The 25,110-nt window shown below is 41.1% G+C and overlaps 1 protein-coding gene across 3 annotated transcripts in view; it reads right to left on the bottom strand.

Moving 5' to 3' along the window:
- The window catches only part of ankfn1b (ankyrin repeat and fibronectin type III domain containing 1b), a 147,615-nt gene that overhangs the window by 117,778 nt on the left and 4,727 nt on the right, over positions 1-25,110 (bottom strand). For 2 of the 3 annotated variants that reach the window (XM_026178722.1, XM_026178723.1), the window contains exon 2: positions 24,412-24,504. In XM_026178722.1, coding sequence (XP_026034507.1) covers positions 24,412-24,428 — 17 coding nt within the window. In that variant the 5' untranslated portion in view covers positions 24,429-24,504. Of the gene's footprint in view, positions 1-5,638; positions 6,557-24,411; positions 24,505-25,110 lie in introns of those variants that run through there. The other variant, XM_026178721.1, reaches the window with a different exon arrangement.

Here is a 25,110-nt window from a genome sequence, read left to right as displayed (position 1 = left end):
CGAGCATCAAGTGCACCACGTTTTGTGGGGTGTTTCTTTTTTCTTTTTTTTTTGTCACCGAATTTATTATCGCTTATATTTTAGTCGAGCTTTCTTTGGCAGTGTACATTTGTGCGAGCGCTCTGAGTGAAATAAAATGACACTACAACAAATGGGTGACATTTTTTTTCTTAGAAATAACAGAAGAATGCATGAAGAAGAACATTAATTAAAGATGTGGAGGGGCTCACGAGGAAAAAAGGTCACCATGCAGAGAGATCTTGACCAGGAGTCAAACTTCTGACCTTATGATTGAAAAGCAATGTTTTTATGTGGTGTGGGTGGTTTGTGGGCTACAATGTTACTCCTGGATTGGCATCATCAAGCCTTAACAATTAAACTGATTTTGCAACAGTGTTTGAGAAAGACAGGGACTTGTGGTGAATTTGTGGTTCTGTGGATGTGTCCTTCAGTGTTGGAATTGGTATTGGTCTACAGAGAGCTTAGCATGCGTGCAACCTACACACATGTGCGTTGAACTTTGGTTGAAAAGTGGTCCGGAACAGGAAAGTGGGAGAAGCACAGACGGTGGCTACAGAGGACAGTTTTCATTGTTTTTAGCATTCGGCTTCACTTCAGCTCTCTGTGTGTTAAAAGTGTGTGCAGCGCAACAGCACAAGAAGTTGAAGGACATTGCACCCTTAGCTTCGATGTCCTTCTGAATCGATCATGAGTTAAACCTGCCCTAAAGTACACCTTGCATTTTGAATCTAATGAAGCAGTAATATACAAAATGAGCATCACGTTTTATTCCATAGGATAAGAAACTAACACATGAGACCACACGCTTATGGATAAAGTGTTTCATGAGGTCATAAATCAGGTGATAAGTTGGATCCTTTTCTCACAGATTTATATACAAACAGACTTCATTATGCAACAAGAGGAGCCGCCACCTGCTGGCGATTAGAGCAAGTGCAGGTTCAAGGCACTTCAGCATCGAGGCGTGTAAGCTCTGTCTACTTTTTATAGCCATCCTCTGGTAAAAACAGAATCACGTGTTTGAGTGGTGTTGTGTTTTAAGCACTCACCCGGTTTGTTTTCCTTGTTTTTTTGGGGGTGGAAGGAGCACTTCTCTATATCTTTGAACGCTTGACTTAACATGAAAAGACTGCAAAAAAAGCCTCTGTTCTCTGTCTCAGTGCAGACTAAAATTAGATTTGTTTCTACAAGAACACATTCTGGTACAACAGAAGCACAGCAATTTGTATTAGTGACCTATATTAATTCCAAAAGTAGCACGTGCAGTGCCTTCAGTCCTTTTTGGTAATCTGATGTGAAACTGTTGAAGTATTTTTCCATTGAATGCTATGTAAGGGTTCTTCCAGCCTCAGAATGGGTCTCTGGGAGTAAATACACACAGCAGTAAGTCTGATCACCACATGCGCAAAGGCATTTAACAGAAAATGGTGTTTGATTAAAACAAATGTACACTATGCTTAGGTAGATGAAGCGCTAGCTAATAAAAGACATTGGAGGATGGGTTATGAAGACTTTTGAAGAAACATCCTATGCTGGGGATAGAGATGGGGGTTGGCTGTGCTGGTGAATGTAGCTGCGTAGAAAGAACTATCTATGGTGCTGAACTGACTTAAAGCACACTTGCAGAGCACAGCAAGTGCACATCCTCATACTTGTTTACACACGTGCCCACGTTTTCATGCTCCGAACTTCAGTTCCAAACTTTTGCCCTTCTTGTCTTCACATGCTTTCATGAATTTGTCTTCTTAACAATTTTATAGATTTTCGAAAGATTGTAATCCACAGAAATCACAGACCTGTGATGTAAGTGTAGTATTTATTTTATTGTTGAGTTTAAATGTAACTAATTGAGAAGAAATTGGTCAAAAAGAAATAAGAGCAGATTAAGTGACAAGCGGGAGAAAAGGCTATTCTACATTACGTAAAGATGGACATTAACTTGTTCATTACAGACTGACTCACCATTACCCATCATTCACTGTGGACTGACCTTCTTGTCACTATACATTATGCTAATGGTTGTACCTGAGAGGGGCCATGCAGCAGTAAAAGACGACTGAAAATACAGCATGTCTCATGTGGTAAGGAAATTTTGCAGTTAAAGCCTTTAGCACTTTGAAATCATGCTTTTCTTACAAGGGATGTAATCAGAACCAGTACTTCTGATATCTTTAAATACCAAAATTCATTGTTTTTTGTGATTGTGCTGTTTTGTAGTTTTTCCTGTACATACTGAGCCTGCAGATCTTCCCGGACTGACAGCGGCAGTATTGTAGTCTTGTCTAGTCAAGTCTCCATTGGCTAACATATTTAGAATCGCCAACGTTGCATAAATTCTTAAAGCTGTGTTGACACTGGAAATTACGGGGCAACCAGCAACCACAGAAAGCAAATGACTTTCAATGACATGAAGCATCTACGGACAACGGGAAATGGGCGGGACCTGAGATAATGTTTTTTCAACTTCCAATTCCGTGTTAACTCACATAGCACAAAGCATTTCCAAGGTACCGCTGTCTGAACACATTCAGCTCCACCTAGACGTTATCACGTGCGCTTCACGTTACCGTAACTCCTCAACCATTTTGAACAAGAGAGAAAATTCAAACGGTTCCTGAAAGATGAGATTACTTCATAACTTTACAGCCAATATTTAAAAAATAAGTCCAGGTGCCATGTATGATACTTGGCTGTTAAAGGGTTAGGGAGTTTATGTTTAAGTACATAGATCACTCTTTTTTTCTTTGCTACTGTGATACTGAATTAGGTATTGAGAGTCACGTAACTCTACTGGCACTGGTAACAGCCACTGAATATCTGCATCTGTGACATGATGATTTCTAATAGTAATATGGACGACTTACGAGGGCTGTGCGACCCGCGCTCATTGTTTTAAACTAGTAAGTAGGCTGGTTTGTTGCTGGACTAGCGGACAGTCTCCATTCTGCCCGCTAGAGAGCCATTCTTGCTGTGCCTCAGGTTTCCATCACTCTCACTCTTCGCTCTCTTCACCTGCTAGGTACATCTTTTGCAGCGGCTCTGGTGTCACAATCAAGCCTTCATTATCCCTGGACATTTTGTACCCAGTACGTTCTGTAATTAGCATTTACTTCGAGTGTCTATCGCCTGTTTGAAAAGGTACATATCTCACTGAACTCTATCGATCACAAAGCTTTTCTAGACAGACAAGTACAGCATGAGCTCTTTGTTAGACAACTGTAATGCTGGAGATTACTGAGGCCAGATTTTCATTCATTCACTGAAAACAGAACATTGTTTGATAGCTGTCCCTGCTGAAGTCACCCTCTTTCTCTGCAACCATTAATAAATAATACATCAATCTCTATTTTTGGCCATTTTATTGCCCTTTTTCCCCCCCTCTTCCCTGCTCCTATTCATTTAAAGGCAAAAGAGACAGCTCCAACTTCAACAAAAAAAGTCTTGTAGCAACTCTGATAGCCTCAAACCCCTCTGGCTCCTCCTTTATACACGACAGTGTACCGAGAGAACAAGCATGAGAGTGGGGCAATACAGAGGGAAAGAGAATGATAAAAGAGGCCGAGCGAGAAAGACTGAAAGTAAGACTGGAAGAGATTGAGGGGCGTAGGAAGCGGGTGGCTTGTGAGAAAGAGACAGTGAGTGGGAGAGACAGAGACAAAGAGACTGTGGGGATGAGAGATACTGGATTTGTAATGGCAGGGAATGTGAGTCTTTTTTTTTTTTAAATACACCAGATGTCCACCCACGTTAACACTTCTCCTGTGAGAACGATACGAGATTTGATGGATATATTTTCAAAGTCTAGAGTAGTGGCACTGGTGGGAGTTTTTCACACTGGGGCTCTGATTTTCATTTTTATGCTGGTTGTATAATTTAACACTGACTCAGACGTAATTTTGGGTTCTTGTTAAGAGCAAGGCAAGGTTGATCATTAGAAGGACAGTCGTGCCGGTAAGCAGAAATAGAAACACAGAGCTCTAAACTTAGCGTCGAAGTTTTCTCGTTTTCTTTCGGGGCATTTAGTTTAACGGTAATCAGAGTGAATAACGTTGCCTTTCAGAATTCAGGACGCTAATTGCAGCGCTGCAGTACACAGCAAGAAGTTGTTAGATCTTAGTAGAGCCACGCAAATTGAGTTTGCAGGAGGGTGTGGACAGCTTCTGTTTGACACAAACAAAATTAGCACTGTTGCGGAGGAAGCAATATTTCTAAATCCATCTTCATTATGAATTACAAGACCAATCCGAGAACTAGAATTGAAGAAGTAGAGTTTGATTGAATGTGAATTGTGGTCACATTCTTCTCTTTCTCCCTAAGCTACCACATTGGAAAAATGGTTCTGTAAAACACCACATCATCATTTGGGTACAACATGTAATAACGTAATCAATTTATCCTATTACATATTTGTAAAATGTTTTTCTAATTAGTGGATGAATTCTTAAGTGAGAACAAAAACTTGTTTTGCTGTCAAGGTAACCTCGATCACCGAACGCCAAATTACAGCCGGTTCATCTCTGAGTCAGAGCGGATGTTTGTGCCAGATGTAATGACATTTCTTCCAGGTGGTTCCGAGATATTGCATTGGCAACAAACGGGGCAGTAGTGGGGGTCAGAACACGATGTCACGGTGACCGTTGCCTTCGACGACAGGAAATTGAATCGATTCATTCTCGAGTGCTGAAATTTGAGCAGCCTTTAAGAGATATTGCATTCGGGTGGAAGGTTTGACCGGCTGGACGGTTAACCAGAAAAGCTAATAACAGTCCTGTTTTTGAGATTACTGTAATTTAGAAGATGAAAAGTAATTTAAATCTAGATTACCAGGGTGATGCCAGAGTAGACCATAGACTTGTGACATTGATGTTAGTTCTTCAAACTAAAAACTAAAAACCTGACTTATTGGCACCTGTAAATTTGTCTTTGGAGATCAATAACAGCAACAGTTGTGGTTGTAAATACGTGCGTGTGTGGTAAAAATAAGGTGAAGTGGGTACACTTGGCCAAGAAGGACTCTTTGCGTCTCCTTCTCTATATGGAGCCTATTGACTTCCTCTCTATTTTTGTTCTGTGCAAACGCTCCATATTCAACTGCACGACAGTGGAAAGAATCTATAGTAGCTACCACCATGCCTGACAGCAGCTATCCGCCGCACCTCCACACTTATGTAACTCGAAGCTTACTCACATGCATACAAGCACATGTTTACATGCACATACAGGTACACAGTCGCTTTAAAGCCTCACAGTCCTGCAAAACATACAATTTGCATGTGGGCTGGCTCATTCATTTCATTTTCGTTTAGATGTTTTTCAGAATGTTACATACATATATTACACTCCCTTCAGTATATATCTGACTGATATTACTTAACCATTAAACCCTGACACACATGTAGAGGTGCAAGTGTGTGACCAAGTGGCGCACACCCTCGAACCTCTCATGTGCACATGCTCATTCTGTTGCACTGAAAGTCACAAGATACAGCCAAGTGGCAATGTTTACAGCCTGGAGACAACAGTATATACCAACCAGGCATAGTGACACACACACACACACACACACACACACACACACACACACACACACACACACACGTAGACACACACGACTTACCTGGCCTCGGCCACAGTGCAGCAGTAACTGCCACTGCGCCGCGAGCTTCTTCCCACCCGCAGCTCCTCTCGAGACTTACGGCGATTAAAGTAGTCTGTGAGTTTCCCAAAACTCGCCATCTTTTTCGCTTGTCGCTCAACTCCACCTCCCCGTCTCTCCTTTTTTTTTCGCTTATTTTTTTAATGTTGATCCGTAAAATAAGGAAAGATTCTCTTCTACAAAGCTCCACTGTGCACGACCTCTTGACTTACAGTCTGCCTTGCTCTACTTCTACCTGGATTCAGTTGTGCAGTTTGGCATCAGCTGCAGGTCCGACTTCCCCCGTGCTCCTTCATCCCTTTTTGCCAGAATACTTGTGCAGAAGAACGAGGGCTCTGCCTTTCCCTGCCTCTAACTCCCCTTTCGATCCGTCTGCTGCCGCACACGGTGCTTGTACGCTGATTCTCTTAAAATAGTAACGTTTGTAACTGCCTACCAATCGACACAGCAGGAGCAGTGTCTCCCCCAGTGGACAGCAGACAAGAAGGAGGAGTGGGAGAGAGAGAGAGAGGAAGAGAGAAATGACAGAGAAAGGGAGGGTTCCTCAGTGTCTGTCTTCTTGTGTGCTGAAGGAAGCAGGGCTGGTGGGAGAACGTGAGCTGCTATGATGCTTGTACCTAAGCCCACCCCCCTCTTTCTCACTCCAAGTCTCTCTGTTTTTTAGTGCATATTGGCTGTGATGCCCAATTGTGCGCTCTCTCTCTCTCTCTGTCTCTCTCGCTCCCTCTCGCACACACACTCTCTCTCTCTCTCTCTAATGCATGCATTCTTTCACACACAACCCTTCGACTCTCGGTGAGCAGAATCACGGCGTTCAAGCAAAGCTGGTGAGCAGGTGCCAGCGGTTGAGCATTTGGGTTCATCACTCTGTCTCCAGCTTCGATCTCTCTCTTCTTTTCCACCCCTGTTTCTCTCCCTTTGTCGCGGACACACACACACACACACACACACACACACACACACACACACACACTCGGATTCAACCTAAAGTGCACCTGCTCCACCATGATAACTTTCTCCAATTGTTTGTCTTTCAATTATTTGCAGCTGAGTGTCTTCAACCCTGATTTTTTTTTTCTTACCAGTAATGAAATGGAAGCAGATTTAGCTAGGACCACCAGCTGGTGGACACATATATTGAGAAAATTAAAGACAATAGCAGGATGACAGGGACAATAAGGCAAGTGCAGCAAGAAAAAAAAAAAATGAGGATGGATGAAAAAGAGGTATGGAGTGAGGGCTATTTGTGAAGTGCCTTTTTGTGATTCACTGTGTATATATGTGTGTCTCCCTCCCACACATCCTGACAGCTACCTACTCTGTCTATTCACTGTCTCACCCTGACTACATTTTTCATTTTTATCTCCAAACATGTGATTGTGACCTCATTGTTTCTACCTCAACCATAAAACTCGCTCATTTGCATCTTTTCCTGATCCAGCGGGCTCTAAAGTATGCCCATGACATTTACAGGTAATGGACGGCATGGGCACAAATAACCAACACTGCAATAATCAGCTGCTTCTCCACTGAGCCTCTCATCCTGCAGTTTGGACGCCAGGTCATTAGTAACGGTAGTTTCTGTTCTACTCTCCCCCTTTGACAAGTTCTTAAGAACCCTTTACTACAGGTTCCAACAGAGGTATCTTTCACCCCTATGTCCTCTTAGAGAGTTAAAACAGCAACTTCTCAGGAAAAATGATACCAGAGGCGGTCTTAAAGTAAGGGGATTGTCCATTGCTAAACTGAACAGCTAAACAGTTTTTACATCGGAAACACTGTAAATATTAATGTTATGCATGATTAGAGGCATATTTCAGTTTCTTCAGCAACTACAATTGGTTGTTTTTTCCTGACTGGAATTAGCATCCTATTTAGTATTGCATTGTTGATGCACCTTGCTAGACAATCTACTTAGCTAGTGCAAGCACTAGCCCACAAAACTGCTGAGAGAAAACCACGAGTCTAATCGTTGCACAAAGTTGCATTAATAAAATCGGAATAATTGCACCACAGGATTTTGTATTAGTCCAAGTAAAAGAATTTGTCTTCAAAGGCATGTCTGTGTTTTTGGTACATATTACGTCATGGGGATCTAAGGGTCCTGGAGTAAATCTCCAAGAAATGAATGAAAGTCAGTGTAATGCCCTCTGAAGTCATGTGTGTGTGTATATGTGTGCATGTGCATGATGTTTGTTGCACTGTGATTCCACACTGAAGTTAATGTTGTGTGAAAGGTGTGGGCTGTGTGCTTGCAGGTTCCTCTGCTGAAGAGTTCGGCTTATTGATCGGTCTCCCCTGTCTCCGTCTCTCTGAAAAATTCTCTTCATTCCATGCTTCTCTGTTATGATCTACACTACCCCTCCCGCAACAACCCATTGATCTGAGAAACAGCGTGGTCTGGCTGTATTGCCCAGCAGGCATGCTAATATTTGAGTTCAAATGTCAGAGAGACACAGAGAACACTGACAAAAAAGACGCCGATGAGCTTTAAAGGATGTAAATTTCACCTCTTTGCTGATGACAAAATGTTATTCTGTAATAAAATCCCTGTGATGGGAGCATACGCATTTTGAAAGTCAATTCGGGAGTTTTATGTAACAACAACAAAAATGTTATTTGTTAGTGTTTCCAGAGATTTGAACCCATAATTGGAAGAGACACAATGACATTTCTGCAGAACTAACAGAAGAATATATTTCTTCGCTCATTTTCTTCCACTTGCCCGGATTCCATTTGCACTGACAGCAGGCCAAGCAGGATATTCCAAGCATCCTTTTTCCCAGCAATGCTTTCCAGGGTGATCCCAAGCCACTCCCAGGCCAGACAAGACATTTAATCTCTCCAGCAAAGTTCTGGATCCACCCCCGGGTCTCCTCCCAGTTGGGTGTGTCTGAAAAAACTCCATATAGAGAGTTCAGAAGGCACCCCAATCAACAGCAAGAACCACAACAAGAAGGAGTAGCGCCTCTACCCAACTCCAACCACACACACCCATATTTTGTTTTCAAGCGGTTTATTTCACACCTCAAACATGTAGTAAGCAATTAAACAAATAAAAGTAAACTGCAATAAATTACAGGTAGTAATAAAATACACTAACTCTTTTATGCTACGTCCACACCTACACGGGTATTTTTGAAAACGCAGCTATTTCTATGCGCCACACGTAAACAGCGTTTCGAATCACTGAAAACTGAGATTTTTTAGAACTCTGTTTTTGCGTTTACGTGTGGACGAGGAATGCAGAGTTTGTCACACAACGCCAAAGGTATGTGCCTTTTTTTTACGTCACAATGTGCGCCACGTTATTGTTTACATGAGATGAATTTCTGCAATGGCAGATAGAGACAAAATACTGTTAATCTGACTATCTTGAGTTTTTACACGCTTACATATACACACGCAGTTACTGTCCCTCCATTTAGAAAGGCAGAGGCGTCACGGTGTGATTATTTTAGGTGTAGTTTCCTGTGTAATAACATTCAATATTACTATCAATACATTTTTCAAAAAATGCCTCTCTATGCAAAATGGGTTTAAAAACATAAACAACTGTGGGATCCTGTTTGTCTGTGATTTGAACCGGGGGAAGGGCGGATCCATATAGTTTGGCTACAAGTCAGTGTCCCCCATCACATGCTACACGTTTGACACCTGATCATTTAATAGCATAAATTTTATCTGAGTAAACTTTTAATCACTGGGTGGGTTTTAATTAGGCTCTGTCTCTATGCTCATAAGGCTGAATTCCATTTAATTAAATATTTACCAATGTAATTTTGATATGGTTTTATGAATAGTGAATCGATTTGCAGACACATAAATGCCTACAGTATTTAGCAGAAAAATAAAAATTTTGGATGATGATTGTGTACGCTCGAGCTAAATAGCAATAGAGAGAAAAGAGAGAACAGGAAAGAGTTTGAGCCGCAGAGACAGTGAAATAAAGAGCTCAAAGGATTGAGGGAAAAGTGAGTGAATCTTGACAAAAAAGGGATACAGAAGCAATGGCGAGAACTCCAAGCCTCTAAGGAGAATTTACCACCACAGTGAGGAAGAGCTGAGCTCCAACTATTGACAGCTTTAGTCTGCGTTTGGCTCTGAAATGGCTTTGGCTGATGAATAAATCATGCAATGCTGTTTTTTAGGGCTATTTTCATTCAAACATAAAAACATGCTCACTTTAACTATATCCATTTGGGAACACAATACTTGGCTTGCAAAAGTTGCTTTCATTGAACTAAAATGGTTATGAGGTCATCTCAAACTTTTAATTACGATTAAAAATACATAGGTCTATTTAGCTGTTGGGGCAAAGTGTGAACTACATTACTCCCTACAGGTTTTATTCTGTACATATTCTCAGAGAAATCTGATTTTCATAAAGAGTGAGTTTATGTGCATTTATGGAAGAAGTGTGCCTGCTTTCACAGACCAGCTATAAAGAACAGTCGTCGGCAACTGAAGTGAGTCCCTCCAGCGATGGGCATGCTCAGTACATACTCTAACTTGGCCCTTTGGTCACTCTTTTTTTAAAAGAAATAAATGTATTTGACATATATATATATATATATATATATATATATATATATATATATATATATATATATATATATATATATATATATATGCACATATATGTATTGCTCATAAATCAAAAATGGTGTAGCAAATGAGGCATAAAATGCAACAATGTAATCAATAGTGACTTATGACACACTGAAATATTCATAGTGTGCTCGAGTTCAGACACCTTGATACATCATTCCTCCCCGCCAGCTCATTTGGCAAGAGAGAAACAGCCACAGAGAAAGTGAGAGACAGTTTAAGAAAGCTTCTTCCTGTAATTACTGCAGCAGCACTCTGAAGCTTCCCCTACTGGGATCAGTCAGACAGCACCATTCATAAGAAACACACACAGAAGCCATTTGCAGTAAAACGAACGCCGTCATTCTGGAGCACACCAGTTGAATCTTTGATAGTCTCTGGAATGATAAGCACTCTGCACAGAAAGACACACGCTCACACACACTACACGCCAAGGATGAACACTGCCACCATCTTTATGAGTCATCATTAAGGGCCCTGCAAAGCTGCCCCAGGACATCCAAAAGATATAAGCTCCTTTTTTCCATCGCCTCCCCTTCATTTCAGCTTCGGTGATGCAGTAGTTTGCACCGTTCTCTCTCAGCGAAAACTCTCTGGGTCAAAAGCTTCTGGTTGTGGTCGGGGTTTTCTATTTTGCAGTTTGTTCCCATCGGTTACTCCAGCTTCCTCCCACAGTCCAAACACTTGCATGTTAGGCTAACGGGTGATTCTGAATTAGCCGCAGGGCTGGATGTGAGTGTGGTAGGTATCATCTTGTTATGGATTGGCAACGTGTCCAGCTTTAACAATGCTCCAAAGAGAGTGACTGGATGCTACAAAGTGTGCACAATGTGCATGATGGACAGCAAACAGATATAAAATTTGTTGGCACGGATGTTTAGAAAGTGCAGCTCCCAGCAGGGTGCTGATGCCAGTCCACATGAACATTTAAAGGAGGTTCATAAAAGAAATCACAGATTACGATGTGTTTAAGTTAGAACTCATTGGTAACAAATCAGTACCAGTATTTAGTACCATGCTTTGTGACACGCACACTTGCGTTTCTTTTTCTTGCCTATTTAAAAGGTATCTGTGTAATTTTGTGCACACTGAGAAGTAGGAAGGTTTAAAAGGATGAATGTCAACTAACTCACTACCTCAAAATTCTGAATCTTAAACTTTGAACGAGAGCTAATTTATTGTAATCTGTGTGAACTGAACTTGTTCAGGGGTGTCATTCAAAGACAATATGCCTGAGCATGTGTGTGTGTGTGTGTGTGTGTGTGTGTGTGTGTGTGTGTGTGTGTGTGTGTGTGTGTGTGTGTGTGTATTACATTAACTACATAGCTCAAGGGTGTATGGAACAAGCTGCAGCTGCGTACCACATAATTCATCTACCTCTCTGCATCTATTTTGCAAAGGGGAAGATTGAGGGATACGAAATACTGTCTACATTACTCTGCTGTCTTGCTTTCACATTTACTTTTATGCAGCTTAATCGAACACTGGCCTGTTAACAGCTGTTAAAATACAGAGACGGCACAAAATTGTTTCTGTCAAGAGTACTTATAAGCAGTCATATATTTTTTTTGTTGTTTGCGTTCTGTTGAAGTCAAACATCTTATTCTTCAGCTCTGGACGCTGCCCACCAGCAAAAATACTATTTGATTTTCACTGGAAACTATTCAACTGAAATCGGTCCCAAATTGTTCAAATGACTGGCAAAGACATGTGGCCTGCTAGCTCTAAGTAAGCAGGCAAAAAGAGTATGGAGCACTGCCACCAGCTTCTGGAAAAAGTAGCACATTACACTTTACGCATTACTGTTGGTAATGTGTAATGTTTTATTCGCAAAAACCAAAATAAAAAACTGTCTTTTTCTTTCAGAGAAATGACACATAAACACAACATTTATTATCTGTAGTTATTTATGTATTTGTTTGTTTGTCTGTCGGACTCTGCTCGGATAAGTTTGTTTGTTTTTTTTTTAAGGTTTGCAGTGTTCCTAAAATATGTCATCAACAGGGAAGTTGCAGAATGCCCTCTAGTGGACAAACTATGTCAACATGGCTGAAGGGTGTTTTTTTCCCCGTCTCCTCTTTTTCTTTTTCATTTATTGGCAACGATAAATGCCAATACCAACAGATTTGCGAAAACTCAATACTGGTCGATATCAGTTTTAACTCAGAGATCTAAGTCAGATTGATTCTGCAAAGAAATTAGATGATTATTCAGCCAAAGGCTCTGAATATTTTTAGGAATAATGGTCAGCAATTGCCTTTTTATGAGGCAATGTGAAAAAGCAAAAGGTTTGACAAGTGTGAGCGAATGCGGTGTCTGAGATGGTCATATCCAGGGCATACTTTCTTAAATGCTCTACAAATGCATTCCCACACCGGCCCAGCACTGCAGGGAAGCTGAACACATATAACACAGAACAATGAATTATCATTTTACACTCTCATGCTGACCTTTTGACTTCTTTTTCTGTGTTCCAGATCTGCCACGGACGAAAAGCAGCTGCTTGTTAGAGGGGCTGTATATCTAGAGCCCCATTGCCAAGTGATCCTTGCCATTTGGCCACTGGGCTCTGTGTTGGGTTGATATTCAGTTTGGGCTTGTCTGGCATCATTTGAAATGCCTTACTTAAAAGTGACTTGGGGCAAACCTGGAAAGTTTAGTTCCTGTTACTTTGCATTTGTTTAAATCTGTCTCTTAAGGCGATGGAAGCTGGGTTTACCATTTTATCATTAACCACTTTCTCTGTGGTTTTGTAGCAAAGACCTGCAGGTTCTGTCGCTTTAGTTTGATTATGTAGCTTAGGGCTTTTATTTTTTATTAGGTTTTGCGTATGTTGTTTTGCTGCATGAGGAGACCCTGAAGTTTAGTCACTTCCTTCTTTTGTTCATTTTCACTCCTTAACATATTTGTCTTAATTATCACTTTGTAAATAAATGTTGACTCACTGCCAGTGTTCAGTATTTAGAATTTTGTAACTTACTAAGACCCATCTTTGCTTCTCACTGTGCCACCCCGAACATAATAACTGCTCTGTCTGAGGTGGACATATTTAGAATATCCCCCAATTCAGACCACATACAGATCCAAGACAGAAGATGCAGAAAAAGCAGAAAAAGCACATGATTTCCACTTTAAAACTTTTTATTTCGATGTCCTACGCAGACTCAACAACACTGGAAAGCAGGAACACCTACACGCACCACAGTGAAATGTCATATTCCTCTAATTTAACCATCATCAGAAAGACAAATGGAAATGCTCTGCCTGAAGGCTGAGGAACTAGACAGCCCTTCTGTCTCCTCTTCTTTGCCTCCATAATTTCCTCATTTTAGCCCATCTATCCATCTTTTTCTCTTTCACTATATGACAGCACCCCACCCCTGTCTGCATAATGCCAGGAGATACACTATAATCCAGGGAATAGCTAGCCCTAGGAGGGTGGTCTAAATAAAAGATGAATCCATGTAAGTATTGGTTGCTGACTCTGAATTTCTCTTCTCCTTGACCTGTAAAACTACTGATGAAACATCTCTTCCAGGTTGCAAGTCAAAACTGCTTCTTGATGTCAAAAACATGTAATTTCAAGGTGTTCGTAGAAATGACAAGGTAAAAAGAACTGTAGTAGAAGATTAAAACAATTCCAGCCCCACCTCTAGAAGTCTGCTGATCTCAGAAGTGGTTCCCCGTTTATTCTCTAGTGATTAGGAAGTAAATCAATACTTATCGGTAGAGCTTCACTGACATGATTTAGCCTGGATATAGCTTCATAACAGCAGGTTAGAAACATGACTGAAAGGACTTTACAAGTTCCTGTAAAGCTGTTTGTAAGCATCTAGGCTTCAGCTCTGATTACATAGCTGCAAAATTTCATTCAGTTCACACCGAGTACCTGATAGCATGTAAGAGCTCTGCATTAGGACTATATTCTGGGTCAAAGTGCGTTTTAGTCATTGTTGTCTTGAATTTATGATTTTCAGTGTGCAAAATGCAACGATGCTGATGTATGATGATGTCATTTAATTTGACTGTGAAGAAAATGTGATAAATGGCTTGTTTTCCCATTATTGCTTTAAATCACGTTAGTATTAGATTTATATTAAATTTATTCTGCCTTGCTGCAGTTTCATGTCAGCATCTCTTGCATATAGCAGATATAATCAGTACTTGTGACACACACACACACACGCGTTGCCAGTGGTCGCATGTCTGCACTCTGAAAATAAATGTGCGCGTATGGAGCTGCTACACTGATTCATCGTCATCTCAAAGTGAGAGAAAACAGAAGGAGGGTATTTCTGTCTGTTAGTTTGAGTTTCAAACTGGAGCCTGATGTAGCATCAACATCTTGTTACAGAGATGGTTTATCACTATCTCTCCTCAGCTTTTTGTTTCGGCACGTGTTTGCTGGTGAAAGGGTGTCGAGATGGAGTGGTGAAGAGCGATGGAGAGATAGGTGAGTGTTTTACAACTAAAAAAGGTACAAAGCTATCATCACGGAAAACGGGAGGTCCACTGGGAAGAAGATGGATGATCTCAGAGCACCAATTAAGAGGCAATAAAAGGGAACAACTTTGCCATGATGTAACAGACATCATGGCAAAGAATAAAGAAAACTGAGGCTGATATAACTACACAAATACAGACACAGGGGGCAACCGGAGGAGGAGGAAACATCTGAGAAACTAGATACAGCTCAACCAAATCAGATGAGGAGACAAGGGGAAAATATAACTAAAGGTAAGACGCAAAAGATGCAAGACTATCAAAATAGCAAAAAACACCCGAACACCCAATACAGACACAAAGACTTAACAAGTTATAAAAAGATACTAGTTAGTAGGGCTCGGCCATATCATACCGTTCACCGATATGGCCGAGCCCTACGGCCCTACGGCCATATGGCCGGTAATATGGCCGGTAATATGGCCGGTAATACTTCACTTCATGTGCTTAAAATGGAAGGCTTTTTGTGCTCACCTAAAACCTTTAAGCTTGTCTTTTGCTAACTTGTGTAGAACTTCAATCTTAAGACGTGTACTGCCACAGCAACACAAACACAGCAGCAATAGGCAGAAATTTCCCTTCTACTGTATGATACCCGTGTCTTATCATTGCCTACAGTTAGGCAATGATAAGAAAATGAAATATCGCGATAGAATATGGGTAAAACACGCATGCGTAGTGCCTTTGTTTTTATACGCAGATGGCGGAAAAAGCATGGCGGCGACAGAGAATGAGAAGGGCGAAAGCGGATCGTTGAATGAAACAGATGAACCAGAATTGGTTTGTAAAAGCCCTGCGGCAGACTGGCGTCCCGTCCAGGGTGTACCCTGCCTCTCGCCCTATGACAGCTGGGATGGGCTCCAGCGCCCCCCGCGACCCTGAAAAGGATAAGCGGAAGCGAATGGATGGATGGATGGATGGTTTGTAAAAATGGCGCAACTTCAGTGGCGTGGAACTGGTTTGGCTTTGGTGTATCCATCAGATACACACAAAGGCACAATTTTTGGTAGAGCATGCAAGCGGGCTGTCGTTATTACCGTGTTTTTCAGAAAATAAAGTACACTTAAAATCAATCTTTTGATTTTCTGAAAAATCGACAGTGCCCCTTATAGTCCGGTGTGCCTTATGTATAAACTCTGGTTGTGCTTACTTACCTCCAACCGATTTTATGTGGTACACGGCGCTCAAAAATCTGTCAAAAAATGTTCTAGTATGACTTTCGTAAGCTATGAAGCCGCACCACTTGATGGATTGTCGGAGCATTACGGCTGCAGGAGCCTCGCGGAGTGATAGGTACTGTGCTTCAACATAATATTACCGTATTGTGTGTGTGTACAACCTCTTTTTAAGTTTTGTGGATATTATATATGGTTATGCTCAGGATGTGTCAGCCAGTTTCCACTGGAAATGCCTTTTGGTTAAACTGTCAGCAAGTAATTTGCATTTGAACTGTTAAATTTTTTATATAACTTTGATGCACATAAAAAACAGCTGCTTGTTTAAGCGAAAATACATTGATGGGGGTTTTTTTGTACTAACAAAGTTGTGGAGTTTTAAAGTATTTTGTCTCGCGTCAATTATATCATCAGGTATGTTGTTATCGCAAATTTTCAAATATATATCGCGATAAATATTTTTGGCCATATTGCCCTGCCCTACTAGTTAGGCTAGACTAAACTAAAGAATACAAAGTAACAAACAGTTGTTAAGAAAACTATAAAATAAGGATTCCGAATTACAAAACTCAAGTAGCAAAACCAAACTAAGGATGCGCGCGCGCACACACACACACACACACACACACACACACACACACACACACACACACACATAATTGATTTTGTGATATTGTAACATATATCAATATCAACAGATATGAAAGAAAATTATTGTGCTGTTATTTTTTTCTAAACCACTGAAAATACCCCTCCAAAAAAATAATTATTCTGGTTCTAATACTTCACTTCATGTGCTTAAAATGGAAGGCTTTTTGTGCTCACCTAAAACCTTTAAGCTTGTCTTTTGCTAACTTGTGTAGAACTTCAATCTTAAGACATGTGTACTGCCACAGCAACACAAACACAGCAGCAATAGGCAGAAATTTCCCTTCTACTGTATGATACCCATCTACCCATTTTCTTAACCGCTTATCCAGTTCAGTGTCACAGAGGCAGCTGGAGTTTATCTCAGCTGACTGGGATAGGAAAGAGGCAGGCTACATCCTGGACATGTCCTATTGTAAGACATGACTTCTAACACTCTTCATGCAAAATTCAATACTCTTCTGAGTCAGAAACCCCTAGAGGACTCTATAGCTTTTTTCCTTCTTTCCCTCTCCCTCTTTCAGTCAAGTAACTCACATTCACACAGCAGCTAAGTATGTTCACTGCTGTCCTTTTTTAACGACACATAAACACTTCAGACATCCTCACATACACACACACACAGTCTTTGTTTAGATGGAAGCTGACCACTGCTTCTGTTTTTGCTCATGTCTGATGTCCAGCTGACTCCCCTTCATGATTCATTATGCGGCAGTTCAGTGGGATATGCACTCCGCTGAGTGCGCTTCCTCGTTGCCTTCATTGTCTGAAGAATGATTAGGCTGCCACTGCTGTATCTATTTGTGTGTGCGAGTGCACATGTGGAGGTGGGGTGTTCGATGTGCAGCGAGTGCTCTTCCATTGGCGTTCGCAATAACCCAAACCAAAAACACACTCAGAATTTCTGGGGACAAGCGAGCCATGTTTGGTGTCAAAACTCCACTTCAAGGTACAATAACAGAAAAGGACAACCGGGAATCAAAGGGGGGCGCTGATGCATTACTGTTTAAGCGTGTGCACATGGGAGTGTTTGCAGCAGGGGTTGACAGGGTACTGAGATCGTGTCTGTCTTAAGAACACAGGCATGAGACCTCCCGGGTATGTTGTTCGCACGTCCTTGGAGAATCACACCCAGCGGCTTACACGTGGACAGATAGGACGCACAAACACAGTCGCTCCCTGCGAGGCAGCAGTAATCCATCTTCTCAGCCCGAATGCATGCAGCACACTTCCACTCAGCATGATGCATAGAGATGAGCACAACGTAAACAGGCACCTCAAGTTGTTTAGTTGTGACAAAGATCAAAGAAAGAAACACGGCAGCTAAGACAAAAAACAAGCATGCTGATCTGACGTCAACGCCATTAGGCCTAATAAATCCTGAACTCAACAAGACAGCTAAAATATTCCCTCAGACAGCAGCCACTTTGCCAGTGACGCGTCTCAGCTTTCACTTCACAGTAAGGCTGTGTATTTTGCACCAAGTAAGAGGGGGTGTGTGGTAGGGTAACGCTTTATTTTTTGTAGAGCTTAACTAAGTGAGTACCGAGAGCTGGAACCCATAAATCATCATCATCAAAAACAATTCACATAAATAAAGCAGTGCAAAGGCCATAAGTACCAGCACCAGTTTGTCTGTGCAGCCAGCACTGCTTCTGTGTGACAGAGTAGTCCTGAATGGCCCAGTTAGAGCCAGTTATATTTCCCCAGTGACAAAAAGTATTTGCTCAGCTCATCACAGTAGAGTTTAGGAAATAAATATCTTGAATCTTCTACTAAGCTTCATAGTTATCTGTTCATTCGCAAAAAACAAATAAAACCCACTGTAACATAAAAGCATAAAGAGCTACTAAACGTTAGTGTTATTCATGCAGAAATACACATTTTACAAGACGTCCAGTAGCCTCCTGTCTCCTTTGTGAGCAGTTATGTATTAATTTTACATTCGTCATCTGCCTGCCTCAGTTCTGAAGAGCCTGACTCCCAGGCGTCCACTTTCTGACATCGGCCTAGGGTGTTTGTTTTCCTTAAAGCACTTTTATAGGGCATGAGAACCCCTTAATAGACAGCAGGCTTCAATTTCTTAACACTGACTTCTTTATCAGATTGCTGCCAGCTTACTCTCAGTGGAGGTAATTCAATTCAGTTAAAAAAGGAGCCTGTACATTTACTCTGGTCAGCTGTTCCAGACAAATGATTCTGCTGTGTGCAAAGACAAATGACCCATTAAAGCATCTAAAACACTGCTGCACCTTCTGCAATCATTTTTTCCCTTTTTTTTTTCTTTTGCCCAAGACATAAGTCACATTTAAACCCTGGATTAAGCTCTTCAAATGATTTCATGTCATTTTCTAGATAAAAAATGTACTTACTCAAGATAAACAGTCCAGTGAAGAATGACCCTAACTGCTATAATCAGTTACATGACGTCCCCGTCAACGTGATGATGATGACAAATAGTAAGATTAGACACATTGACAAATGAAGTAAATAGTATTGATCCTCTTGTCATAATGCATTATTCTGCTGGAAAGCCTTGGGTACATGCATTTATATGGTTGTCATTTTTACATGTACCAACAACAAGAGTACTGCAGTCCAAACTTGGCACTTATTTAAAGCAAAGACCTCTACAGTTGGTCACTGTGCCCTGCCACACCGCAAAATGTAATCATGACGAGCACAAGGAACACGACAAACAGGCCAGGGCACTGACTCAGTTTCAACGCTCCTCTACAAGCCAATCAGATGGAGCATTTTAACAAATCCAATCTGCAGACCCTGCTGCCAGCATCAAGATGGTCCAAGACCACGATGCTCTCCTAGGTTAATACCCAGAGGGGTCAAAGCTATTTTTGGCAGGACAAGATATACACAATGTAAAATAAAATCACTGTACATTTATCTAGACAATTTTGTCTGGCCTAAATGTTTCCTTAAACAGATTATTCTTGTTTTTTATGTATTTAAAAGAACCATGCCAAATCTATGTATTTGACCTACTGCTGACTAGTCTTCTTTTCCTTATTTCTTAAGTAGTGTTGCTCCAAAATAGGTAACCAGGCTCTTCCTGTCTTGTGCAAACATACATGGAAGTATATAAGCAAAACGTTTGGACAATTCAAACGAGCTTGAAAGTCAATATTTGGTATGATCACTTATATGCTGCAACACAGACTGAATTCACTTAGGCAAACTTTCTTGTAATTTCTTTAAGTAGTCATCAGGAATGGTTCTCCCGCCTTCTTGAAGGACATTCAAAGCTCTTCTGTGGATGTTGGCTGCCTTTTTTTCTGTTCTCTGTCAAGATGATCCTTCACTTCCTCAAATATGTTGAGGTCATGTTGAGGTTGTGCAAACCATGATTGATAGTGTTCCACGACATATCCAGATATGTTTTTACTGCAATGGCAGTCTGTTTGGGATCACTGTCATGCTAAAAATGGTGCTGCTAATCAGACAATCTGATGGTACTTTTCTGCTTTCATAACTCCATAAATTTTGACAAGATTCCCAACACCACGGCCTAAAATCTAGTCCCAAACCATGACAGAGCCTCCACCTTCTGTTTTACAGAAGGCTGTAGACACTTAATGTTGGACACCACTTCTGACCTCGTACATTTTGACGACAAGGTCACTTCAGTAGACCTTTTGCCACTGATATTCAGTCCAATTTTGTGTAATTTGGCATACCTCAACCTTTTCTCCATGTTTCCCATTCTTAAACATGGCTTCTTGACAGCTACCCTTCCACTGAGATCATTTCTGATGAGGCTTTAGTGAACAGTAGATGGATCAATTGTAGTGCCAGATACACCTCTCAATACTTTTTTGATGGATTTTCTATTTCTTAAGAACATGAATTTCAGATACTGTTCATCTACTGTAGGTTGTTTTTAGGCCTTCCACATCTTCTTTTATCCTCCACTTGCCTGTTTTCCTCACATTCCTCGTTTGAAGCTTTGTAAGATCCCAAAAGACGGAAGGAATAAGTAGTAGGGTTTAAGAGTGTAATAACGGACTGAAACAGAAGATGGCAGCACTGCATGTACAAGGATGCCAGCTGCCGTTAAGCCCCGAAGAAGAAGAAGTAGTGTCCGGTATCGTAGCTGTGTCCAAATTCAGGCACAGCATCCTCCTGTGCCTGCATTTGTAGGCCGATTACGTTACAGCGACACGATGAAGACTGTCCAAATTTGAAGACTCCGACAAATGCGGCCGACAAATGCGCCCTTCATTTCCCCAGATTTGAAGGATGGGTCGGGTGTATACTTCGTGGCCCAACCTATCAAAGAATTCATAGCGCGGCCCTGCTCAGTTTCCAACAATAGCGGCAGCTAGTTAGTTTTAATATTACTCTTATTATTCTTTCTGGGTCACAAAATAAACGTTTAACATATTTTCAGGCGAGAATGTAGCTGTGTAAACTTCAGATATCTGCTTGGTTTATCAAGACACCACATGTTTTCAAAAGCACTTTCGGAGACGTCTGTTACCCACCAGCTCGTTAGCTAGCGGGGGTTCAAGGCTCACTAGAGCCGGTGAGAACACCGGACTCCCGGCAAATCGTTTTCAAACCCACCGCCGTCTTTCACTACTCAAGTTAAACATGATGTATAAGTCACTTAGATAACTTAAAAATGTTATTGTTTGGCTTATTTCAGTATATTCTTTGTTCCTTAGTAAATCAGTTTGGCTGAGATTAAAGTTATAGTTTTTACACAGCTGAATAAATGTCAAGCAGACAACTGATTATCAGAAGTGTGAGATGCTCGAGAATATACTCGTGTCCTGTTATATCTCAGATAGCAAGGAGCAGACAGCTGAGTTTATTAAACTCCACCGAAACAATCTGCAAATTTCATTAAAATGTAATAAACTATGATCTTGTCTTTATTTTTAGTCAGCACGTACCTTAAGCACTTAAAGCTGTAAGCTAATGATAGTCATATAAGAGCAGGTGCATGCTGGTGCAATAAGCTGTACGTTTTACGTCCAATGGATGCATGATCTGATTAGTCGACTAATCGCAAAAATAATCGGTGACTAGTCGACTATCAAAATAATCATTTGTGGCATCCCTACAGTCAAACTGCATTATCTTTGGCCTTTTCTTTTAGTCATTGAAAGTAGAAAGAAAGTGTTGCATTGTTATGCCTCAATGATTCACAAGCCATTTTTAAGTCCTCTGGAAATGGTCAGGTACAAGGTCGGGACCTTCACAAAAGCTGGAACTATGATAAGAAAGTCTGGCTTCTTGGAAGCAAAATATAAAGAAATGAAGGATGCCTCAAGACTTTAGCACAGTACTAATACTACTGTGACAAAACAATTTTAAGACAGTTTAGGAGCGCTAACACCTGCAATTAGGTGTGAACCAGCGACAGGCTATGTCATGGGATATTAAACAGTGCAATCTAATATTAAACCACACTTGTTCAGGAAACATCTAAGTGATCTCAGATATCAATGTTCCAGGCATTTTGTTAGAGCAAATATACAAATGAAAAAGTAAGCCTCTTAGGAATTCAAAACTACATGAAGACAGAGGAAATGTTATGAGGCATTAAAATGGAAAGGCCATTATCGCCCACTCTCCCAAACTCCAATATTTGAAATATAGAATACTGATGAGTTAATCAATAAACTGGCAACATCAATCAACTAACAAACATATTTTCTTAAAAGGCTTATTGTATAATTAGATTAAAAATGGGACTTGCCAAATGAATTCACACAAAGAAACGCTAATAGGATTAATTCCTCATGGTAAATGGTTGCATCGCCCTCTGTTGGTTGAGTACCTAAATCTAAATAACCACAAATATAACAAGTTTTCATTATTATGCTTGGCCTTATCTTATCAAGACTGAGTCAACAAAACATTAATTGGAATGCGCCGAGTGTCAAACAATTACTGACTCCGCTTTATCTGGAAAACACAAACTCTATTACACCGGTGATGATTATAATAAATAATGTTGTGTGTTTCTCTGTACTCAGGCACAACGATAGAGTGGAAGGACAGAAATATGGTGTCTTTGGGTGCATTCACGCAAGACCAAACACACACACACACACACACACACACACACACACACACACACACACACACACACACACACACACACACACACACACACACACTATCGGGAACAACAGAGAAAGTATTTGCTGTCAGAACCATGTGTACAAGCTTGAGTGTATGTGTGTGAACATGCATGGGGGTGCGTTTATAGCCCCCTTGCCTGTTGCCATGACTCACCAATGAGTCACAAGCCAGGGAGTGCGAAGTTGCGCAAATCAGGAGCCCTTCTTTGTCACTTCATAGTTTGGCATGGTGCAGCAGCAGGTCGGTGACGTAATCTAATCATTAAGAGAAAGCTAGTCATCCTGGCATGGGAGTCATAGGTGTCAGAAAGGGAGGAGGGCTGATTCAACAATCACTGACTCAATATGAGACACGAGTAGGGCTGACACTTGGTTACTGTAAATGAATGGTCTCACTTGACAGGTTGGAGTGTAGGGAGCTGAAGGGAAAGCAAGCAGGCACGCATCCCTTTCTAGGCCCAGTCACAGGTATGAATTATACATTCTGCGTCCATGCCGGTGAAAGATATGTATAATGAAATCCCACCATGGATCGTGTGATTCACACACACGCACACACACACACACACACACACACACACACACACACACACGCACACACACACACACACACACACAGCGCTTACTGTATGTGCACACAGCCCAGAAACACAATGCCAATCCTGTTTCAGCTATCTGCAGAATGAGCTGAGGAGTGAAGATAGAACTCCCATGGCTCTTATCACACTCTGCCCAGCTACAGCAGCGTCGACAAGACGAGAACCGCACATGTTTGCAGAGGAAACTACTGTGCGTTGAATGAAGGAAAGCAGGTTTTCAGAGGATAACAGCACATTATAAAAGCTGAGTCTGAGCTAGATGGCATGACGCTGAGCTAAGAGTTTTTGCATTCGCAAAGTGGACAAAAGGCATTTAGGGTCAGATAAATCACCTGCCCATCCCCCAACAACATTCAGATGGTGTGGTTACTGCTCTTCTGCACCATCCTTTCCAGGCTTTTTTAAACTTTCTGCTGACTCGCTGTTCAAAGAGGAAACGTAGCCACAGAGTTTACGAATAATGGCGCGCCTTCATTGAATTCGAGATGCGACTGCTCCCAAGCGTATTCATGTTATATGTGGGTTGCTTTGTATTGCCTGCCCTCTTTGGTTCAGAGAGCCTTGCAAGATTGTTTATCCAACCCTCACTTTCCCAGAACTGCCTCCATCAAATCAAAGAGCCAACCTTTCGCATGCTGGACGATGATGAGTTCTGTTTAGCTAAGAATAGAAAATAACAAGATTTCTAAATGCACAGACATGCACCACAACAACCTGCCTCACCAAAATATCCAAAACATGCAGAAAGACAAAAGATGTGTTTAGATGTCACCACTGTTTAATCACTTATAAATATCCTTAAATCAAAGTCTTTGAAACATTTGGCCCCTGAAGTTTCTTATTAAGGCATCTTATTTACAGTTCCCAAAATGCTTGGTGAGCTGATGTAATCTCTTAGTAGATGCAGTATAGCTATACACCGCCAAACACAATGCCATGCATGCAGCTGAAGCTTGGGCAACAACAGTTCCAGGAAGCACCAAAATAGAGACAGGACGTTCATTTAGTAAACACAATAAAGCATGTCAGCAATCTGTGTAAAACAAGCTGTCAAATAAGATAAAGAAAGACATGATCTGTCTTACTCTATGAGTTGCTCCATTCCAGCACCCTGAGGCTCCAGTGGCTCCCCAGGTGGGGATTTGTAGTCCTCCTTTTTACACCCACTTGTTTATTTCCTGGAAGCAGAGAAACAAGTGTGTTATTCCGAAAGTGCATTAGAAGAAAAGGCCTGTATTTATCGACAGTTATTTTTACAGTAGGGTGAAATTCCTTTGTTTTCCCAGTTAGGAAGCTGAGGTCAGCAGCACACTGTAAACAATGTAAAACAGAGGGAAATGCTGAACAAGCACATGTGGGCCTATCTTTAAGTCATACATCAAAATCATCATTCATTTTAAAGCTGAAGGTGATTTTTTCCTTCAAGCTATCGGTCTTGTAGTTTGCATGTCCTCTGTATCTGTCAACCTCTCCGTGTTTTTTTAAGGCCCTCTCAAGCCCAGTGAGATCTTGAGGTGTTGAGTTTCAACGTTATCGTCATGCTGTGTGATTTATGATGGAAACAGAGCATAGGGCTGGTTTCTGTGTCCTTTGTGAATTTCTCTGAATGTTACACTACTACTACCAAGTATCGCAGCCTTCTACTTACACATCATGAATCTGAATAGGTGTTTAAAGCCCATAAACACGATCAGGACTATCAGGTCTTTTCTTACATCCATTTACAACTGGTTAATTACATGATTTGTACATTTAGTGTAGCAATGGAACTGACTTTCAAAAAG

Source organism: Astatotilapia calliptera, chromosome 8 (assembly GCF_900246225.1).
Source record: "Astatotilapia calliptera chromosome 8, fAstCal1.2, whole genome shotgun sequence".
Lineage (NCBI taxonomy): Eukaryota > Metazoa > Chordata > Actinopteri > Cichliformes > Cichlidae > Astatotilapia > Astatotilapia calliptera.
Note: the sequence above shows the minus strand (reverse complement) of the source record. Positions and strands in the feature narration are given on the sequence as shown.